The sequence below is a fragment of the Hippopotamus amphibius genome, chromosome 8, assembly GCF_030028045.1.
Source record: "Hippopotamus amphibius kiboko isolate mHipAmp2 chromosome 8, mHipAmp2.hap2, whole genome shotgun sequence".
Taxonomy (NCBI): domain Eukaryota; kingdom Metazoa; phylum Chordata; class Mammalia; order Artiodactyla; family Hippopotamidae; genus Hippopotamus; species Hippopotamus amphibius.
The window spans coordinates 45022296-45042745 of record NC_080193.1 but is presented as its reverse complement, the minus strand read 5'-3'; the positions used below and the strand labels follow the sequence as shown (position 1 = coordinate 45042745).

The 20450-nt window shown below is 40.8% G+C and overlaps 1 protein-coding gene across 5 annotated transcripts in view; it reads right to left on the bottom strand.

Moving 5' to 3' along the window:
• Positions 1-10190, bottom strand: part of FAM168B (family with sequence similarity 168 member B) — a 36246-nt gene extending 26056 nt beyond the window's left edge. The window contains exons 1-2 of one of the 5 annotated variants that reach the window (XM_057744544.1): positions 10173-10190; positions 3753-3833 (exon numbers count right to left, since the gene is read on the bottom strand). In XM_057744544.1, coding sequence (XP_057600527.1) covers positions 3753-3822 — 70 coding nt within the window. In that variant the 5' untranslated portion in view covers positions 3823-3833; positions 10173-10190. The other 4 variants (XM_057744540.1, XM_057744541.1, XM_057744542.1 and 1 more) reach the window with 4 other exon arrangements.
• Between the last annotated feature and the right edge of the window lie 10260 nt (positions 10191-20450).

The following is a 20450-nucleotide window of genomic DNA, read 5'->3' as shown; positions in this document are numbered from 1 at the left end:
GCCTTTTGGGAGATGCCTCTGCTTCTTTACTCCTGTGTTCAAAACTATGCAAAACCAACTCTTCATTCTCTTGCTGCTTTGCCAGGACTTTTTTTTTTTTAAATGTTGTTATTGGCTCACTTGGTTTTCAGTTCCTTAAACAGCAGTATTGAGCTGTCCAAGCTATTTAAAAGCGTTCTCCTTAAACTGAGACTAAACTCTACTCTTTTGGAAAAACTACCTTCACTTCAGAGGAGATATTCTTTTCTCCCCATTCCTTCCTTCTACTGCCCTCTTAACAGTGAAGCCAGAGTGCAGCAGCTCTGTGAGCACTAAACAAGATAAATACAAGAAAATCACGTCTAGTCACTTCAGAGTAAAAACAAAGATATTTTAAAAGCAGCTGGGGGGAGAAGGGGTATAGTAACTTCAAACAAACAAAAATAATTCTGACAGAAACTGGAAGACAATACAACTACCTTTAAAGTGCTGAGAGAAATTAACCGCCAATCTAAAATTGTACACTCAGTGTGGAAAGCCAAAAAAAAAAAAAAAAAAAAGAAAAGAAAGAAAGAAGAAAAAAGCCTGCCCCCGCCCCCCATACATCATCAAATCCCTGGAACCTATAAATATTACCTTATTTGGAAAAGGGGTCTTTGTAGACATAAGTTAAGGATCTTGAGATAAGATCACCATGGATTACTGGTGCTGGGAGCCTAAATCAATGCCAAGTGTCCACATATGAAACACACACAAGGAAATGACATAACCATGGAAGCAGAATATGGAGTGACGTGGCCACAAGGCTATCCACATCAAGGAATGCTGAAAGCTGCCAGGAACTTCAAGAGGCAGGAAAGGATTCTCACCTTGAGCGTCCAGAGGGTGTGAGGCCCTGTCAACACCTGGATCTTAGACTTCTGGCTCACACAACAGTGAGAGATTAAGTTTCTGTGGTTTTTAAGCCACTAACTTCGCAGTAATTTGTTATATAGCAGCCACAGGAAACCAATACAACTCAGCAAAAATATGCTCCAAAAATGAAAGCAAAAGAAAAAAAATTTTCACAAACAAAAACAATTCACTGCTAGCAGACATGTAGTAAAAGGGGAGGGGAGAGAAGGAGAGGTGAAGGAAGGGGAGGGGAGGGAAACTAAAGGGATTTATACCAGTAAAAGGAAAATGATCCCAGACAGAAATACATAAATACAGAAAGCAATGAAAATAATAATCTGTGAGTTAATACAAATAAAAACAGTAATGACTTAAGGCATGGCAACAATATACAAAAGAAGGGAAGAGCAAAAAGTGTTGTAATCTTTAGAGTCATCACTAAACACTAAAAGAATTTTTCAAAAATTAACAGGAAAAAAAACTTAATGAAAAATATTTGGTTAATCCAAAAGAAGAAAAAGAAAATGAACCAAAAAAAATACCAAAACCAAAACAAAACAAAAACACCAAACAAACAAAAAAAACAGGCACTATAAATTAGAAAATAACAGTAAGATGGTACATATGAACCCACCTGTCATCCCTCAGTATCCTAGGGGTATTGGTTTAGGACACAAAATCCACAGATATGAAGGGCTCACCATATGTTAGTTGTCATATTACTACAATTAAAGATGAAATTGCTGGGAAGAGTTCCTTTTTTCCCATTAAATGTAAATTTCAGAGAGTTATGGACAAGCCTCTCCATTTGCTGGTATAAAAGTATAAAAGCACTTTCTTTCCTTGTAATGCCTTGCTAGTTTTCGGTACTGAAGTTACGCTAGCCTCAAAATTCTGTAGGCATGTTATTTCTCCATGCTTAACTCCCTCTCAAAATACCTAGAGTAGTTACTAGTTCCTACACTGAACCAGAGTGTTTTATGAAAGTCAAGGACACTAAAATACTAAAACCAAGAAAACAGGCAAGACAGGTATAAAGAAATGGATAAAATAAGGAGAAACTACAAAATTTTAAACATCTTTAAAGTTACAGAAATTTTTCTTTTAAATGTGATTTTAAGACCAAAAAAACCCTAAAAAAATTGCACAGAACTGGTACAACAGGCAACCAATGTTTCATTACACAGTCTATCAGGTAATGCTAATACCAACAGGTTTTGCCCATTCCCTGGTTCCATATCTACACAGGATTCTCTTCGGCTATTTAGCATTCTGTTTAGACTACAGTTTATATGTTAAAGACAGTAAGTCTTATCACTAAATTATCTTTTATCAATTCTGGAAAATCCTGTGATTCCTTTTCGTTTAGTCTCTCTACTTAGTCCTTCTGAAGCTCTTAATTCTCCTCAAAACTTCTCATCCTAACTCCTCTATTTCTTAACTAGTCTATTTCCTCCTTTCTTTGCATTGCATTCTGGTCCTCCCTTTAGCAGTGTTTTACCTGCAATTTAACTTGAACTTTGTTCAAATGCCTTTTTTTCCCCATTTACATTCCAGTTGGTTCTTTTTGTTACAATTCTTTCTTTTGCATCTCCAATTATTCTAAACATACTCGTGTGATGTGGTTTCTACCTGATGCTTTATTCCTGCTGTCTATCACTACTGGTGACTCTGACATGATGAATAACATCACAGTGTTTTATAATAATTTTGACTTGTTATCAGGCAGAACTTTGTGGGAAACGCACACAACCTGGATTGAGAACATCTGCCTCCACAGCAGTTCTGCATCTCCTGCTAGCAGGTGATCCAGGAAATAATGCTGCCTAGAGACTATTTTTTTTAGTATTAGTTTCTCACCTGTATGGACCCCTGGGAAGGACAAGTAATTCGAAGTAGAGCCTAAAACTTCCCTGAATGATTACAAATTCTTAGAAAAGATTTCTCCCTTCCCAGAGCCCAAGCAGAAACAAACCTCCCCCTGGAGCCAGTGCACACACTGTCTTAATCTACCTCTCCAATGGGAGTATCACCCTCTGGAGGAATCAGACTGATGAGGGGTCCCACTTCAACTCCCAGCCTCACAAAGGCCCAAGGCCTCACTTCTATCCCCAAATGGGCTACTAAAACCCAAAACTAACAAATGACCCTAGGACAAGCACATCAGTTCAGTGGCCAAATGCTCTGGTTTTTATGTTGCTTTCATATTTAGCTGCAGAAATCTCTTCCTTTCTTGCAAATTCAGGTTAAATGTTTTTGCAATGTTTTATTCAACTTTCCAGGGGGTTTTAGCAACAGGGTTTTAAGAGTATCTGTTTTACCATATTATCTAAATCCACAATGTAATATTACAAATAACTACTCCTTTCAATTAGAACAATTTTCTATTTTTGACCACCAGCTCCTATTCCCCCAAATTTTACTTCACCCCTCCATCCCAGCCCACATTAGACTAGCAGACTTCAGTAAGGTGGGGAACGCCGCTCAGGCCTAAACTCATCAGCTGATTTTCCTCCCTGGCCCAGGGGCTTTCCTGTAGTGTCAGATAAAGAGACTCACAGCCAAGGGAGGGCTGAGCACACAGGACCACATGGGGAGAAGTGTGACCTGTGACCCACGCTGAGATGACACTGAGGAAGTGAAGCTGAGCGCAGGAAGTAGAGAAACTAGATGCTAGTCCCCACCCTTGGAGCCAGCAGATCAGGCTTTGACCAAAGCCAGACCAGCTCCGGATTTTTCAATTCCATGAGCCAATACATTTTCTTCCTTATCTAATAAGCCATTTGAGCTGGGTTTGTCCATCCAAAGCACTCTTAGGGACACAGAAATTCACCATGTGTTCAAAGTTCAATAATGGAAACAAAATTGTACTTGCTTACCTGGATAACCAATTCCTTTGGCATTTGCATAGGGAACCCCAGAAGAACCCGGGCTATAAACAGGATTCATGATTTCAAGAACTAAAAAGAGAAAAAAAGTGATTTAGCCAAGCACTTTTGTTCTCAGGTTTTTCTCCATCATCCGTACCAAGAGTCCTTTCTAGTATATTATAAAACAAGGCATTTCATGCTACTGCTAACCAAAAAAACAGAAAAGGAACGCCAAAGTCCTAATGGGTGCCCACCAGGACACTGTAGGCTTTCCTTTATAACTCTCTTCAGTCCATCAGAAGCTAAGGGAAAAAAGTGTTCTGTGTCCCTGCTTAAAACAGTCAAAAAATATCTATAAATAATCTAAATGGCCTTATAACAGAGAACAGTCTTAACCAGATCTATCCAGAGCATGAAATATCATGCAGCTGCTTTTTAAAGTGTTTACAAATACAGACGGATATCATGTTAATTGGGGGGAAAAAAGGTACAATACTGTAAAGCAGTAGGATCCCAAATTTTCACCTACACATATGGGCGGCCACGTGCACCTGCAGCACAAACAGAAAAAATGTCTGGGAGGAAATTAAAATATGAACAGTGAATGCCTCTAGATGGGGTGATTTAGTATTCATTTTGCACTTTTCTCTATTTCTGAAATAACTTAGGTTAAATATATGTATATTTCCTAAAAAAGACAAATTAGCTACAGCCCAGCAACTCTATTAACCCAGTCAATGTTCTACAATTCGCAACCTTTTTTTCCTGAAAAGTTCAAGAACTTGCACAGCTACAACCATGGTTTTATCCTTTCCCCTGAATTTTATCACCCAATGTATTCTTACACTGTGAGCTTAATTAAGACTATTCAGTATTCCTTCTCCAGGAAGGAGAATCACTGACTTATGTGGTAATAAGGACTAAGGGGATCTTAAATTTAAAAATAAAAACAGCAATGGGGGGGGAGGCAACAAGTATATGGGAACTCCACTTTCTGGTCAGTTTTGCTGTGAACCTAAAACTGCTCTTTAAAAAAAAGTCTATCTAAAAAGAAAAATAGGCAGTTCACTGGTGCCACAGTGGTTAGGATTCCAGACTTTCACTGCCATGGCCTAGGTTCAATCCCTATTTGGGGAACTGAGATCCCGCAAGTCGTGTGGCATGGCCAAAGAAAAACACAGATTGTACATGTATTTGCTTTAATGTCTGCCTTTCCCACCACATCCTCAGCTAGAATGTAGATAGGGAACTGGAACTTAGTCCTATCTGCAGAACTTCCAGCACCAATAAGAATGTATGACACACCAAAAAAGGTGCAACTATCTGCTTAACTTTCTAAAAAACACATGAACCTCAAAACACTAAAGTAGAAATAAATTGGGGATATCAGTGATCGGGACGTTCATTACCTAAATAATTGTCTTATTTCTTTAACTCTCAAACCAAAAGGCAGAGATGCCTTTTGACGGCATGATATCCACAACCACAGCTAAGAGAGAAGTCTAGATCAGTGCCGTCCAACAGTACTTTCTACAAGGATGAAGATATTCTCTATCTGTGCTGTCCAATACAGCGTCCATTAGCTACAAGTAAACACTGAGCACCTGAAAAACGTGGCTAGTATAGGATCCGATTTTTTAGTTTAACTTCAATCTAAACTTAGTCACATGTGACTAGAGGCTACCACACTGGACGATGCAGATCTACAGAACCGCCTGAAAAGAAACAAGGCTAGGAAAGCATAGGAAGTAGGCATGAGAATCAACTGTATTTTACACCACACTTTAAGAATAAACAAATTGGTAACTGCCAATCCCTATTATCCTGTGCTTCAAACCCATTCTTGGTGGATCTACAACATAAGGATGCGGAGGTCTTCACATATTTCATCTACTGCTCTGGTTCGACTATCATCTCTAGAGAAGTGAATACTTCCCCAAACTCTATTTCTCTATTCTGTACCAGGATCTAATTTCATTTTCTTAATTGAATTCAAGACAAGTAAAGCACTACGCAAAGGCCACAGAGGGGGAAAAAAAGGCAAGTCACAGTCCCTGTTCTGAGTTTACAATCTAGAAAAGTGTTGTCCAACAGAACTTTCTGTGAAGATGGAAATGTATGTCTGCTCTGTCCACATACAATACTCACTAATGGCTACTGAAGACTTGAAATTTGGCAAGCACCACCAAGGAACTACATGTCAGTTTATATTTAATTTGGATTGAACAGTCACACGTAGGCTACTGTACTGGACAACACAGGCCTGTAAGACAGAAGACATGAATAATGGTGATTCAGGGCAAAGAGTGTTAAGGGCCATAAAGGAATAAAGTGTTCTGAAGGTTGAATGCGGAAAGCAAAAATTCAAGGAGGAAGAGCGGAACGATCAGGAATAACTTGGATTACAGAAGTGGTATTTCCAAAAAACTAAACAGGTAGGACCTTGAAAAGCCACAGAAATGAGAAAATGCAAGATGCACTTTAGGGACACTGAAACTGGGCTTGTTTGGAGCTTAGGCTACATGCAGGGAATCAGCAAAGATAATTAAGGAGACACAGGTTAGGTTGGAACCATCATGTGGAGACCCGTAAATGTGGAGCTGAGCAGCACATGTCATCTGATAGGCAATGAAGCCAATGAACAGCGCAGCAGTTAAACACAAGAGTTACCATTTGACCTGGCAATTCCCCTCCTAGGTACTTACTCAAGAGAAGTGAAAACATACATCCACACAAAAACTTGTACACAAATGTTTATAACAAGCATTATTCAAAACATCCAAGAACTGTAGACAACTCAAGTGAAGCACTGATACAAGGATCTCCTTTCATGACTTACAGTCGAAACCAGCAATACAATCCTACTCTACATTTGCCACTAAAAAAATGTATAGAATCACATTTGAATTCTATATACCATAAGTTCCAAACTACCCAGAAGTTACACTTCCTGAAAGCACTTATACTTCCCAAGAGGCTAATAATTAACTATTTCCTAAAGTGATTTAGAAGTCATAATTAAAAATTATAGGTTAAAAAAATAACAGAATTAATGAAAATGCTTGCACAAGGTCTGTGAACAGATGTCATACAGCTTCTTAAGTTACCTGTTCAAATGATGAGATTCCCCCAAGATTGTGAGCCTCAAGGGCAGGGAAAATACCTTATTCAGCCCTGTCCCCCTGCATCTCACTAGTGCTTGGTCCAAAGATGGCTCATAAATATCTTCTGAAATGTTCTTTAATAAAAGAACTGTCCAATGGAAAATACAGAACTCTTCATAGCAATAATTATGAAGTTGAGACATTTATTTAAAATCTAATTCAGAACTGTTGAAACATATGTCTGTTGATTAGTGGACATGAACACTGAACTCCCTGACCAATCTTAACAGCACTAAGAGTCAAACTACTTTATTATGCATATCCTCATATTATGAAATTACTCCGCACCACCTGAGGTGTACTGCGACTAAAATACTAAAATCTGAATAAAATGCAGCCATCTACCTCCCAGGTTACAGAAAAAGGAAAGAGGTAGAGGAACATGCCCAACACCATGAAGCAATCAGACAAAGCCAAAAGCAGGGCATTCTAGGGGATGAGGGCTCTAGCTTTTTCAATAAGTCAATGGTCTGGGAAAAGGGGGAGGGTGGGGAGAAGGACCATTCTAGATTAAGACAGATTTCATAAAGGCAATAGGAGGCATTTGCTTGGATCCTGACTTTAAGACGGAAAAAACTGTAAAAAGGTATTTTAAGGATTTGGGGATACAAATGAATATGGGCTAGGTATCAAATGCATTAAACAATCGTTAATTTTGTTACAAGATAATAGTATTTTGGTTATGTAAAGATGCATCGATTTTTAGATGTACACATTAAACTATATAAGGGTAAAAATGACACGATGTCTGTAATTAAGATATTTCTACATAAACGGGATTGAGATGTTGGGTATCTGGCTGTACGTTTTATTTTCATACTTTTTTAATGAAAAATCAAGGAAAAACACACACCATCACCACTCTGCCTGGGATTCTAGTGCCACTGGCCACCCAAAACCCACCAATTTCCCAGTCTGATTTGGTGTGGGCCAAGGATCCAATTCCAAGGCTGGATCAATTTTTTTTTTTAAGTTTCTCATTTGTAATGACTCAAACGTCAGAATTCCTATGGGTGGTTTGACACCTGCAACAAAACAGATTAAGACTCAGATTTACCTTTAAAAAAGAATTTAAGAGCAAAAATTTCTAAATTTGAAAATCCAATAACAATCAGAGGGAAAGTATATTTAAGACCCATCACTGTACTACTTTCTCTAGTCTCAAAATATACCATGATCTAAACAAAGTTCCCACACAAACAGTAATTCTAAAACTTTAAAGGCCTTGTATCAGTATTTCATATCAAGAAAACCAATGTCAAGGGGCTTAAATTCTCTCTCAGACAGCAATATACAAGATAACATCCCTTTAATACAATCAAAATTGGAAATTCTCAGTAACATCTGAAAACATCAAGAAGAGCATATAATAAGATACAATTCTGAACTTCCCCAAACCCTACCTTCATTATCAAGGCTTGCAATCTAGCTGGAGAAATTCACGTTTCTGCACAGAACTGGAGAGGCTTCAAAGATATAGACATAAAGTGGAACAGACACAAGAAAACTAACCATAAGTCTATTATGCTGGTGCACCGTTGTTTTAAAATTGCTCTCAACAGATCCAGGAAAAGAAGCTGTTTACGTAAGACAAGTTTGGTAGACAAAAATTTGCCTTTAAACTACAGAATCTATAAAAACCTAAAATAATATTCTTTAAATGCACTTAAGGTTTTTTTTTTTTAACTCTAACAATACCTCTGTGGCATTACACTACTCATTTTCCCGATGTTTGAAAATTCAAATAATTTTGACATCACAATTCTGTCTAATCATAAAACGGAAATGAGTTGAAAGGCAGTTGTAGAGCAGAATACTAACTAAAAATCCTAACAAATAGATCAAGGCCTGATAAGAGGGCAGAGGCAGTAATAGCAAGAGCAGCAGAAGGTGCTTGCTCCTTCCTCCTGGGTTGCGGGCACTTGCCTTACGAGCACGGCCCAATCCTTCCACTATTCCGAAGAGCAGGAGGCAGGAAGAGGGGACACTACCTGCTTGGCATGTCTAGTGACTGCTGCACAGAAGCTAGAGGAAGCCTGCTGTATCCAACTCTTAAAGCCTGCAGGGACCTCTATGCCACCTTACCTTCCATCTAGTCACAAACACGACTAAACAAAAGTAATTATACGAACATTCGCACTAAAGCAAGCCTGCTTTATAAAGCTTAAAAGAAACAAACTTCACAATGTGCACCACAGTGCGTTCAACAGTAGAAAAATCAGCCTTTAATTGTTCAATTCTTGGCTGTCAAAGCAAAATAGTATGTCACATACTATTTTAGAAAATAATCTGAAATTACACAAGGATGACTCGAGAATTTAAGGATGGGAAAGCAAACAAACCTTTCCATTTAAAAAATCGTCTTGCTTGGCAAAACACTCCAAAATACTACTACGTATGACATCAATGAAGCATTAACTCATACAATCCACTAGATGCACGCTTATACACACTATAAAAGAGGAAGACCCTGTTTGCGGGTAAGCTCTAACGGCGCATCCCTCTCTCTCTCTCTCAAAGTTAACCCAGACTGGGCCATTATACGTCCTTTCTGAAGAAAACATTGAAAACCGTCCAAGCTAAGCTGCTGCCGGGCAAACGGAATAATGTTTACTTTGTGAGTAGACAAAGTGAACAGTTTACACATTGGAAATTACGAAAATCATAAGAAACTTAAACCTAAGTTACAGAAACACCACCCCACTGCTTCCCCATTTTTTGCGCATTTTCCTGATCTGATCACCTGGACCTTAAAAAGACCCAGAGAACATTCTTCTGTAACGAATGCCCCTCTCACCGGCCCCCGGGCAGCGTCCCCGCCGCCCACGCCGCACCTGCCCGCGCTCCCGGCCGCCCAGCTCCACCTCCCTCGGGCCGCACCGGCCCGCACGGCCCCGCGGGACAAAGCACCGCCGTGGGCCCGACCTTGGCGCCGCCCAGGTCGGCCACACAAAGCGCCGCACTTCCGGCCGCGCACGCCGCCGCCGAGCCCGTCGCCCGCCCCGCCCGCACTCACCGCGCCGCGGCGGCGGCGGCCTGGGCCTCGGTGACCAGCGCTCGCCGGCCCCTGGCGGGCTCGGCGGTCGGGCTCGGCGAGGGGCGCGCGCGCCGCGGAGGCCTGCTCCGATGCGGGGCTGAGCCGCGAGGCCCCGGTCGCCGCCGCCGCCGCCTCCCCGGCCCTCGTTCCCGCTTGCCCTGCTTGGGCCGGCCCGCCTCTCCTCAGCCCGCGCTCCCCGCCGATGCTGCGCAGCCGCCAAACACGGACCTCACTTCCGCCTGGAGCCCGCCGCGGCGGGGGCTCGCCGGCACGTGACCCGACGGCGCCTTCCGGGCTCGGGGCGGCGTGCGCGCTCCCGCCGGCGTCGGAGAGGCGCCCGTATGGGAAGCCCGGGGGGAGCGGCGGTTCTGGGGCTGGGTCCCCAGGGTCACAGCGTTTGGAGCGAGCAGGGACGAGGGCCCTAGGGGTGCACGGCGCCCGGGGGACATCTGCGGACCTTTTCGAATAAGCGCTCACGTGGAATATTTTTCCTCACGCTATCTTTGCGCTCTTATTCATGCAGTATGGAAGGAACACAGTGGAACACAATGATAGCATTTTATTAACTTTGTAAGAAAAAATGTATTCGATTTGGTGTTTTGAAGCAGCCCCGCGCTACCGGGACCCTTGTGCAAATGCTGGCGCAGCGGCGGTGGCGCTCCTCTCCCGACTGCGAGGCCCCGCGCCGCCGGCCGGGGTGGTCGCGGGGCAGGGCGGCCTGGGGCTCGGCGCCGGGAACTCCCGGGCTCGCGGAGCCGCCACGCTGGCTGCCTGCGCGCGCGCGGGCGCTCATTGCATTAGCTGTTCTCGGTGCTGTGCGGTGTCACTTACCACTCATAGTAAGTCTCTTTACAAATGAAGAAATTAAGGCGCGAAGAGGCTGAGCACACAGCTACTAGGAAGCCGACCGGGGATGGAAACCCCAACGTCTGGCTTCGGAGCACTTGCTCTTGAAGGGGGGAGTTTTGGCTTTGCGCTTTCCCAGAGCTGCTCTCACTGCGACGTTACTAGGACTCACACGTTCCCTGCCTGAGCTGAGAGCCAGTGGGTGTACCTTGGAGAAAGGTGAAGGAATCCTGTGGCCTGTAGTCAGGAGGAAGAGTCCAGAACACCTGCTACGGTTCCTAAAGACTTTACTTGGCATCTCTAAGATTTCAGTGCAGGTTAAAATAGTTGCAAACGATTTGATTTTTGGCACCCTGTAAAATTTTGTGGGGCAGTCCCAGCGCCGAGTATAAATGATGATGGTTTTTAATGTACTCTTTAAAACATATCCATTGCAACAGACACCATGGTGATTTGATTCCCATTATTTTCCATTTTAAAAATGCATGAATAGGGGCTTCCTAGGTGGTGCAGTGGTTACGAATCCGCCTGCCAATGCAGGGGACATGGGTTCCATCTCTGCTCTAGGAAGATCCCACATGCTACGGAGCAACTAAGCTCGCGTGCCACAACTATTGAGCCTGTGCTTTAGAGCCCGTGAGCCACAACTATCGAGCCCATGTGCTGCAATTACTGAAGCCCACACGCCTATAGCCCGTTCTCCACAACAAGAGAAGCCACAGCAATGAGGAGCCCGCACACCACAACGAAGAGTAGCCCCCACTCACCGCAACTAAAGAAAGCCAGCGCACAAGAAAAAAGACCCAACACAGCCAATAAAATTAATTAATTATTTAACTTAAAAAAATACATGAATAAGTTCTGCAGCTATGCAATGCCATTGTTGTTTTTTCTTCGTGAACTTCTGCTTCCGTACCACTGCCCCCACAGAATTTAACCCTGATTTATTTGTGTATTGAGCATCCATCTTTACTTTTTTTTGTCACTTGTATCTTTCAGGATAGCTAGGAAATGCTGCAGTAACAAACCCGAAATCTCAGTGTCTTCACACAACAGAATTTTATTTCTCACTTAATCATCAGATCAGAAGCAAGTGGAATCATCTAAAAAACTACACAAACAATAAGATAATCCAACAAGTGATAATTGAAATGAGAAAAAAAGATACCTATCGTAAACAGCAACTAATTAGATGATAAAGTGGAACAAAAGATCCATTTTATACAAAGTTACCTATAGGAAAAATAAATAAACAATATATAAATATAACAATACCTAGCAATAAACTTTCCTAAGTTGTGCAAGATCTATATGAATAAAATTTAAAATAACCACCAAATGGCACAAAAGAACACTTAAACACATGGAGAAACATCAAATTCTTGGGTAATTCTTCTAAATTTATAAATGTAATACAATTCCTATCAAACACCAGTAATTATTTTTAACTAGATAAACTCATTCTTATTTACACATGAGGAAAAAATCAACAAGAAAAATAAAAAGCAAGAATATCGGAGGAATTCCCTGGTTGTCCAGTGGTTAGGACTCTGTGCTTTTACTGCCAAGGGCCTGGAATCAATCCCTGGCTGGGAAAACTAAGATCCTGTGAGCCAAGCAGCGTGGCCAGAAAAAAAAAAAATCTGCCAGGAAAACACACAGTAATAGTAAAGGGGCTACTAGGCCTATCAGATTAGAAAACATATTTAAAAGCCTCAATCAATAGTGTGTCACAGATGCATAAGTAGACAGACCAATGAAATGTAACAGAAAATTCAGAAATACACCCAAATTATTTTAGGAAGATGGTATCTGATAAAGGTAGCATCTCAAGTCACTGAGAAGAAAGATGGACTGTTTAATAAATGGTATTGAAACAGAAACATAGCCATTTGAAAATTATAAAATTGAATCTATACCTTATACCATACCAGAATAAAATCCAAATGAAAAAGGTATAAATGTACAACAATGGAATCATAAAAGGACAAGAAGAAAACATGAAAAATTATTTTTAAACCTTGGAGTAAAGAAAGCCTTTTAAACTGCCTCTCAAACCAGATACCATAGCTATGAAAAACTTTGGTTTGACAAAAAAACACCATGAGCATAGTCAAAAGACAAATGACTAACAATGAAGAAATAGGCCCAACACATATCATAGACAAAGGGCTAATCTCCTTAATATTCAAAGAGCTTCCAGAAGTCAATAAGAGAAAGTCCTAAAACTCAGTAGAAAAATGAGGAGAATTCACAGAAAAAGGAAATAAATGGCTCTTAATCAGAGGGGGAAAAAAAAAAGATTCAGCTTCACTCATAAAAAGAAAAATGCAAGTTAAAACTCTTTGAGAGGACTTCCTGGGTGGCGCAGTGGTTAAGAATCCGCCTGCCAATGCAGGGGACACAGGTTCCATCCCTGGTCCAGGAAGATTCCACGTGCCATGGAGCACCTAAGCTGGTGTGCCACAACTAATGAGCCCATGTGCCGCAACTACTTAAGCCCACGCGCCTGGAGTCTGTGCTCCACAACAAAAAAAGCCACGGCAATGAGGAACCCATGCACCACAACGAAGAGTAGCCCCTGCTCGCCGCAGCTAGAGAAAGCCCGTGCGCAGCAACAAACACCCAATACAGCCAATAAATAAATTAATTAATTTAAAAAAACTCTTTAAGATAGCATCTTTTCACCTATTTGGCAAGCATCAAAAAAAAAAATTAACTCTCTATTGGTGAGGCTGTGGGGAAGCAGACACATTGCTGGAATGCAGAGGGGCCCATTTGATGATGTCTATCAAAACAAATATACAGAAAACTTTTCATCAAGAATTCCACTTCTGGGAGTTTATCTACAGAGAAACTCTCTGAAGTGTAAAATGAAATAGGTTCAAGCTTATTCACTGCAGCATTGCTAAGGGTAGCAAAATATCTGAAACAATCCTAGTGTTTGTCACTAGAGGACTGACTGAATAATTTCCTCCGTAACTCAAGAAAGAAATGAGCAATCTTTCTATATACTGAAATAGAAATATCTTCAAGGTAGGCTGTACAAAGTAAAGAGCAGAGCTGTTGTTATGGGCGGAAATGTGTCCCCTACTCTCAATTCACCTCTGGAAGCCCTACACCCCAGTGCCTCAGAATGCAACTGTATTTGCAGATAGGACATTTATTTTTTTTATTTTTTTTTATTTTTTATTTTTTATTTTTTTGGGGGTACACCAGGTTCAATCATCTGTTTTTATACACATATCCCCGTATTCCCTCCCTTCCTTGACTCCCCCCCCTCGAGTCCCCCCCACCCTCCCTGCCCCAGTCCTCTAAGGCATCTTCTATCCGCGAGTTGGACTCCCTTTGTTATACAACTTCCCACTGACTATTTTACAGTTGGTAGTATATATATGTCTGTGCTCCTCTCTCGCTTCTTCTCAGTTTCCCCTTCACCCCCCGCCCCCTCCCATACCTCGAGTTCTCCAGTCCATTCTCTGTATCTGCGTCCTTGTTCTTGTCACTGAGTTCATCAGTACCATTCTTAGATTCCGTATATGTGAGTTAGCATACAATATTTGTCCTTCTCTTTCTGACTTACTTCACTCTGTATGACAGATTGTAGTTCTATCCACCTCATTACATATAGCTCCATCTCATCCCTTTTTATAGCTGAGTAATATTCCATTGTATATATATGCCACATCTGCAGATAGGACATTTAAAGAGGTAATTAAGTTAAAGTGAGGTCAGTAGGGTGGACCCTAATCCAATCTGACTGCTGTCTTTATAAGAAGAGGAGATTAGGATACAGACAAGATAGATCTATGGACAACCACGTAAGGACACAGTGAGTAGGTGACCATCTGCAAGCCAAGAAGAGAGGTCACAGGAGAAACCATTTTGTTGGCACCTTCATCTTGGACTTCCAGCCTTCAGAACTACAAGAAGATCGATTTCTGTTGTCTAGACTGTCTTGTCTGTGGTATTTGTTAAGGCAGACTTAGCCAGCTGATTCAATTGTGCTAAAGAAGATTATGTAAAAAGGGAAAATGAAAATATATATTTGTATTTATTTGCATACAAACACAAATAATTGTAAAAATCCAAGAAAGTAGCAGAGTGCTTACCTGTGGTGAGGCTAGGGACTGAGTGGACCCTGAGCAAACCCACAATACAGGTGAGAAGGATCATTTTCAAAGTTTGTTTTTCTTTTGAATTACGTGAACATATTACAGTTTCTAAAATTAAGTTAAAAATAAATAAAAATCTCACATTTTGATGAGAGTATAAAATGGAAAAAGGTCTGGTCATTTTTCAAAAAAAAAAAAAAAAAAATACACCTATCCTGTCCTCCAGCAAATTGAAGGTGTCTGCCAAAGAGAAATGAAAGCATACCTTCATGCAAAGAATTGTACAGAAATGTTCATAGCAGTTTTATTAATACTATCCAAAAATTGGGAGGAGACCATTCTTCTATCCTCAGGAGAACAACAGCTAATCAAGCTCAGTGGTGTACAGGGCACTTTCAATGCTTGCACTGGCTCCTGGAATCCAAGGGACACATTTTCAGGAATTTGGCAGGCAGACTTTATTAAAAATTGAATTATAGGAACTTGATGTAAAGACAAAAGAAATAAATACTCAAAATTCACCATTTCCTAATTACTGTCTTGTTGCCTGTGCCCTGAGGCTCTTTGGCGGCTTCGAGACCTGCCAGGTGGAAACTCAGTGTGGGCTCCCTGCCTCCCTGCCTCCCTTGGTGTCCCCTCCGGAGCCTGAAATCCTCCAGGGCAGGAATGCAACTCATGGGATAAGAGTAATCAGGGCTTGATTTATTGTTTTGTTAATTTTATAGATGTATGAATATGATGGAGATAATAATGCAGATTAAAATGTAAAAGTGGTGGTGTCTGTAGGTGTCACATTGTGAATAGCACAAAAATATTTAGTAAATATTCTTCTAATATTCAAAAACTATGACTCTCCTATTCAGCAAAGAAGTCACTCCTGTCACTGACGCACAACTGCAGTGCCAACAAGCTGATTTCACTTTGATCTTACTAGTTCACACAAAGGGAAAGAGCAACCCAGAGTACCTCTGAGACGTAAGAATGACAAGCTGTTGAAGCTTCGTGGTAGCTTGGTATACAGCAATAGATAATCAGAGCAGCCCTTTCGTAAACAGCAGCCCCACTCCAGGCTCAGGTCATGAAATCGATCTAGTGACTCACTGTCTGCATTTTGAATGAAGTAGACTGGGAAATAACGTAGAGCGTGTGGCACAAGAGTAAGGCTAAGTGTTGTGTTGTAAAAAGTTCTTTTTATATAAATTTTTTATACATATGTACTGAGTTATGAAGTAAATTTATTGTTGTAGGTGAGATTCAAAGAGTCTGAAAATACTACTCTAAGGCACTTACCTGGAAGCAGAATTGTTTGGTCATAGGATACCTGCACCTTAAAACTTTCTAGATAGTGCTAAATTGTTCTTTTTAAAGTGTTTGTAACAAGCTACACTATCCCCAGTAAGATGTGAGCTCTGGTAGCTTCACATATTTGTCACATTTACCATGAACTCTTAGATTTTGCCAAACAGGTAGGTATGAAATTGTATCTCAGTATTTTTTTTTTTTAGTTTAAGAATAGTTGATTTACAATATTGTGTTAGTACAACGAAGTGATTCATTTATATATATTTTTTCAGTTTATTTTCCATTATACGTTATTACGAGGTACTGAATATTATTTCCTATGTTATACAGTAAATCCTTGTTTCCTTTTTTTTTAAGAATTTTTATTGAGATACAATTGACATACAATAAACTGCATATATTTAAGTGTACAATTTGATATTTTTTTTCTTATTAGTAATGTATATATGGCAATCCCAATCTCCCAATTCATTCCCCCCCAAATCCTTGTTTCTTATCTATCTTATATATATAGTAGTTCAGGATTGTTTTAATTTCCATTTCTTACATACCTGATGTACAGCCTTGTAAACAATTTTTGGCTGGAGTTTTTTGGCTGAAGTTTCTGGTTATTAGGGGAGTTGCCTCAAAGAATTACTGGTTTAATGAGTGTGAAGGTTTTCTTTTTTTTTGGTGGCGCCACACAACTTATTGGGATCTTAGTTCCCCGACCAGGGATTGAACCTGGGCCCTCAGCAGTGAAAGCACAGAGTCATAACCACTGGACCACCAAGGAATTCCCAAGTACGAAGTATTTTAAACCTCTTGATGTTATCAAATTTTATTCTAGGATTGTACCAATTTACAGTTGCACAATCAAATGTATAACAGTGACAGTCTCATCAAATCCTTCTATTGAGTATTTCACTAAAAATCTTTTAAAATTTAGTCATTGAAGAGCTATATTTCATTTGTTTTAATTTGCACTTAGATTGCAGGCAAGATACATTTAAAAATATTTGTTGCATTTGCATTTTTTCTTATGTGAATGATTTATTCATACATCCTTTTCCTGTTTTTACATTGGAGTCAGCATTTTTCTTGTCAACTATATGTAGAGGGTTTAATAGGAAAATAGCACTGTTTTCTGATCACCATCTAGCTGGAGGCAAAGTTTTTGAGAGAGCAAAACTCTGTTTTGGTTCTATACATTGGGGTGAACACAGAGATCTATGCCTCTTCCCTTTCAAGGCCCTATTAAAGTAAAAGAAAAGGTATTTTTAAAAGTCCTGGAAAACAAGTTAAAGGCACTGTAAATTAACCAAACATTTCGAGACAGTTGAGCATGAGAGAAAGCAATTGGGGTTGGAGGCTTCTGATTCAAGATGGCAGATCAAGAACATGCTTTTGTCTTCTATTTTCTCCTTAGACTTTTATGAAATAGATGATAGATATTTAAAAAACAATAGGCAGCACAGAAAACTGAAACAGTAGTAGAGGCCCTGGTGGGGTGGGGGAGGGAAGAGACTCACTTTCAAGTGAATGGTTCAAATAGGCAGAAAAAGCTGCAACCCAGGGCAAGTGTGATAGGGGCAGAGGGGAAGGCTGGTGAGAAATAGGCCTGTAAACAGGAACAGTAACTGCAAGGCTGCCTGTGCCACAGCTAGACCCTGTCTCTCTTCCCCATTCTTGTGTGCACGGGCAGTTTCATATTTATAGTGGGCAAAAACCCAGCTGCTCTCCTCCAAGGAAATGGACTCAACTGAAGCAAGCCGAGGCTTCTCAGTAGATGTCGAAGGCAAAATAAAGTCAGATATAAGTGCACGAAAACTCACTATTTCTTACCCAATAGAGGCAGTTCCAGCATTTCCTCATAGGAGGAGCAAAGGTGTTTCAAGCTCTGTGGAAGAACTTCCTATTCCTGAGCTGGACTTTGCTTTAGTTTGACCCACACTGTTCTAACTAGAACTGTATGTCTGTTGGCATAGATTTGGGGTGCTGATGAAAATTGTGGGGCTGGTGAAGTCCTACTGCTCTACCCTAAGTGGCACCTCTGCTATAGATCGAGAGATCTATAGATAGATTGGTGCTGCAGGGGAAAAAAAAAAGTAATCCAATAAAGAGAACATGAGCAATTGTGATTCATTTAGAAAAGGTAAAGGAAGCTGGAAATAAAAGAATGTCTACTACCGCCTGTTGCTTAAAGATTCTCATTCCAGATTATGTGGCATGTGGTAGGGAGATGACATTTTACTTCGTGTCCTATTTATTTACTTTATTTTTATTTTTTTATAGATTTATTTATTTATTGGCTGTGTGGCATCTTTGTTGCTGTGTGCAGACTTTTCTCTAGTTACGACGAGTGGGGGCTACTCTTTGTTGTGGTGCGCGCGGGCTTCTCATTGCAGTGTCTTCTCTTGTTGTGGAGCATGGGCTCTAGGCACGTGGGCTTCAATAGTTGTGGCATGTGGGCTCAGTAGTTATGGCATGTGGGCTCAGTAGTTATGGCACACGGGCTTAGTTGCTCCATGGCATGTGGGATCTCCCCCGGCTAGGGATGGAATCTGTGTCCCCTGCATTGACAGGCAGATTGTTTACCACTGTGCCACCAGGGAAGTCCCTCATGTCCTATTTAGATCTTTTTTAACCAACAAGAACTTTCTTTTTTTCGGTAAAGAAAACAGTACTAGTAATTGGGAAGGGGGCTAATCAGGCTGTAATTTGGTTTGCCTGAGTTGAGGACCATACAGTCTATGGAGCCAAGGAGTTAGGCAACTGATGGAAGCAGAGTCCCAATAGCTCCCTGAAGCACACCTTTCAGTATTAGCCACATGTTCGGTACTGGGAGATGTGTGACTTACCCAAGGTTAGCCTTCTCCCTACTGTACTTTTCTGGTTAGCAAGCTTGGACAGAAAGCCAATTTTATTGACACTAAACCATAAAACTTACTAGCTGGAGCAACTGCTCCAGTTCCCAGAACATCTACCTACACCAAACTGGATTGAAGTATTACTTTTTCTTGTTAAGTTGTTAAAGTGATTTTTAAGTTGTTTGAGTGATTCATTAAAGAAAATTTGGAAAGTACAGAAAAGTAGGAAGAAGAAATGTCATCCACAGTCTCATCACTCAAAGATAATATGTTAGTGTATTTTTGGACACTCCAAATCCCAAGCCCTGAAAGATACCTAACACTGAAGGTAGTCAGAATTAGACTTGTAGCTCTTCTAAGAGAGGTCAGGATCCCCCGAGGATACTGAGGGACTATACCCTTCACTTAATTTCCCCTGATGTTAACATCTTATATAACCATGGTACAATTATCAAAACTAAAAATGGCTAATAATTACTATTAACTAAAATCAAGAATTTATTTGGATTTACAAATTTTTTCACTAACTTTAAAAAATATATACATATATTTATTTATTTGGCTGCATCAGGTCCTAGTTGTGGCCTGTGAGATCTTCATTGTGGCGTGCAGGATCTTTAGTTGTTGCATGCAGGATCTAGTTCCCTGACCAGGGATCAAACCTAGGCCCTCTGCATTGGGAGTTTGGAGTCTTAGCCACTGGATCACCAGGGAAGTCCCACTTACGTCTTTTTTTTTTTTCCCCCGTTACAGGATCCCATCCAGGACACTACATTGCATGCGAGTTTCTCATTTGTTTTTCATGACCTTGATAGTTTTGAAGAATACTGGTGAGGTATTTTGTGGAGTACCCCTCAACTGGGATTTGTCTGATGTTTTTCTCATAGACTGGGGCTATGCTTTTCTGGGGAGTAAGACTGCAGGAAGAATGACCTTGTCATTATGTCACATCAAGGGTAAATACTATCAGCAAGACATTGCTGTTGATGTTAACCTTGATCACGGGGTTGACTAGTGCCTGTCAAGTTTCTCCACCGTGAAGTTATTTTTCCCCTTTCCAACACTGTAGTCTGGGCGGAAGTGACTATGCACAGCCCACGCTCAGGGGTGGGTGGGTACGGATTAATACACCCTCTGGATGGAGTATGATTAATTAGAATTCTTCTATAAGGAAGATTTAGCTCCTCTCCCCAATAATCTAATTATTTATCTACAGCAGAATGGACTCTAATATACTTATTTTATATTCTAACTTATAGCTGTGCCAGGTTTGGGCACTGGAAGCTCTTTCAGGTTGACTCCTATGTCCCCTGACACGCCTACACGCGTTATTTTCGAGCATTCCTTACTTCTGGCACTACACAGTGCTCCAGTCAGCTGTACCTTCCCCGCCC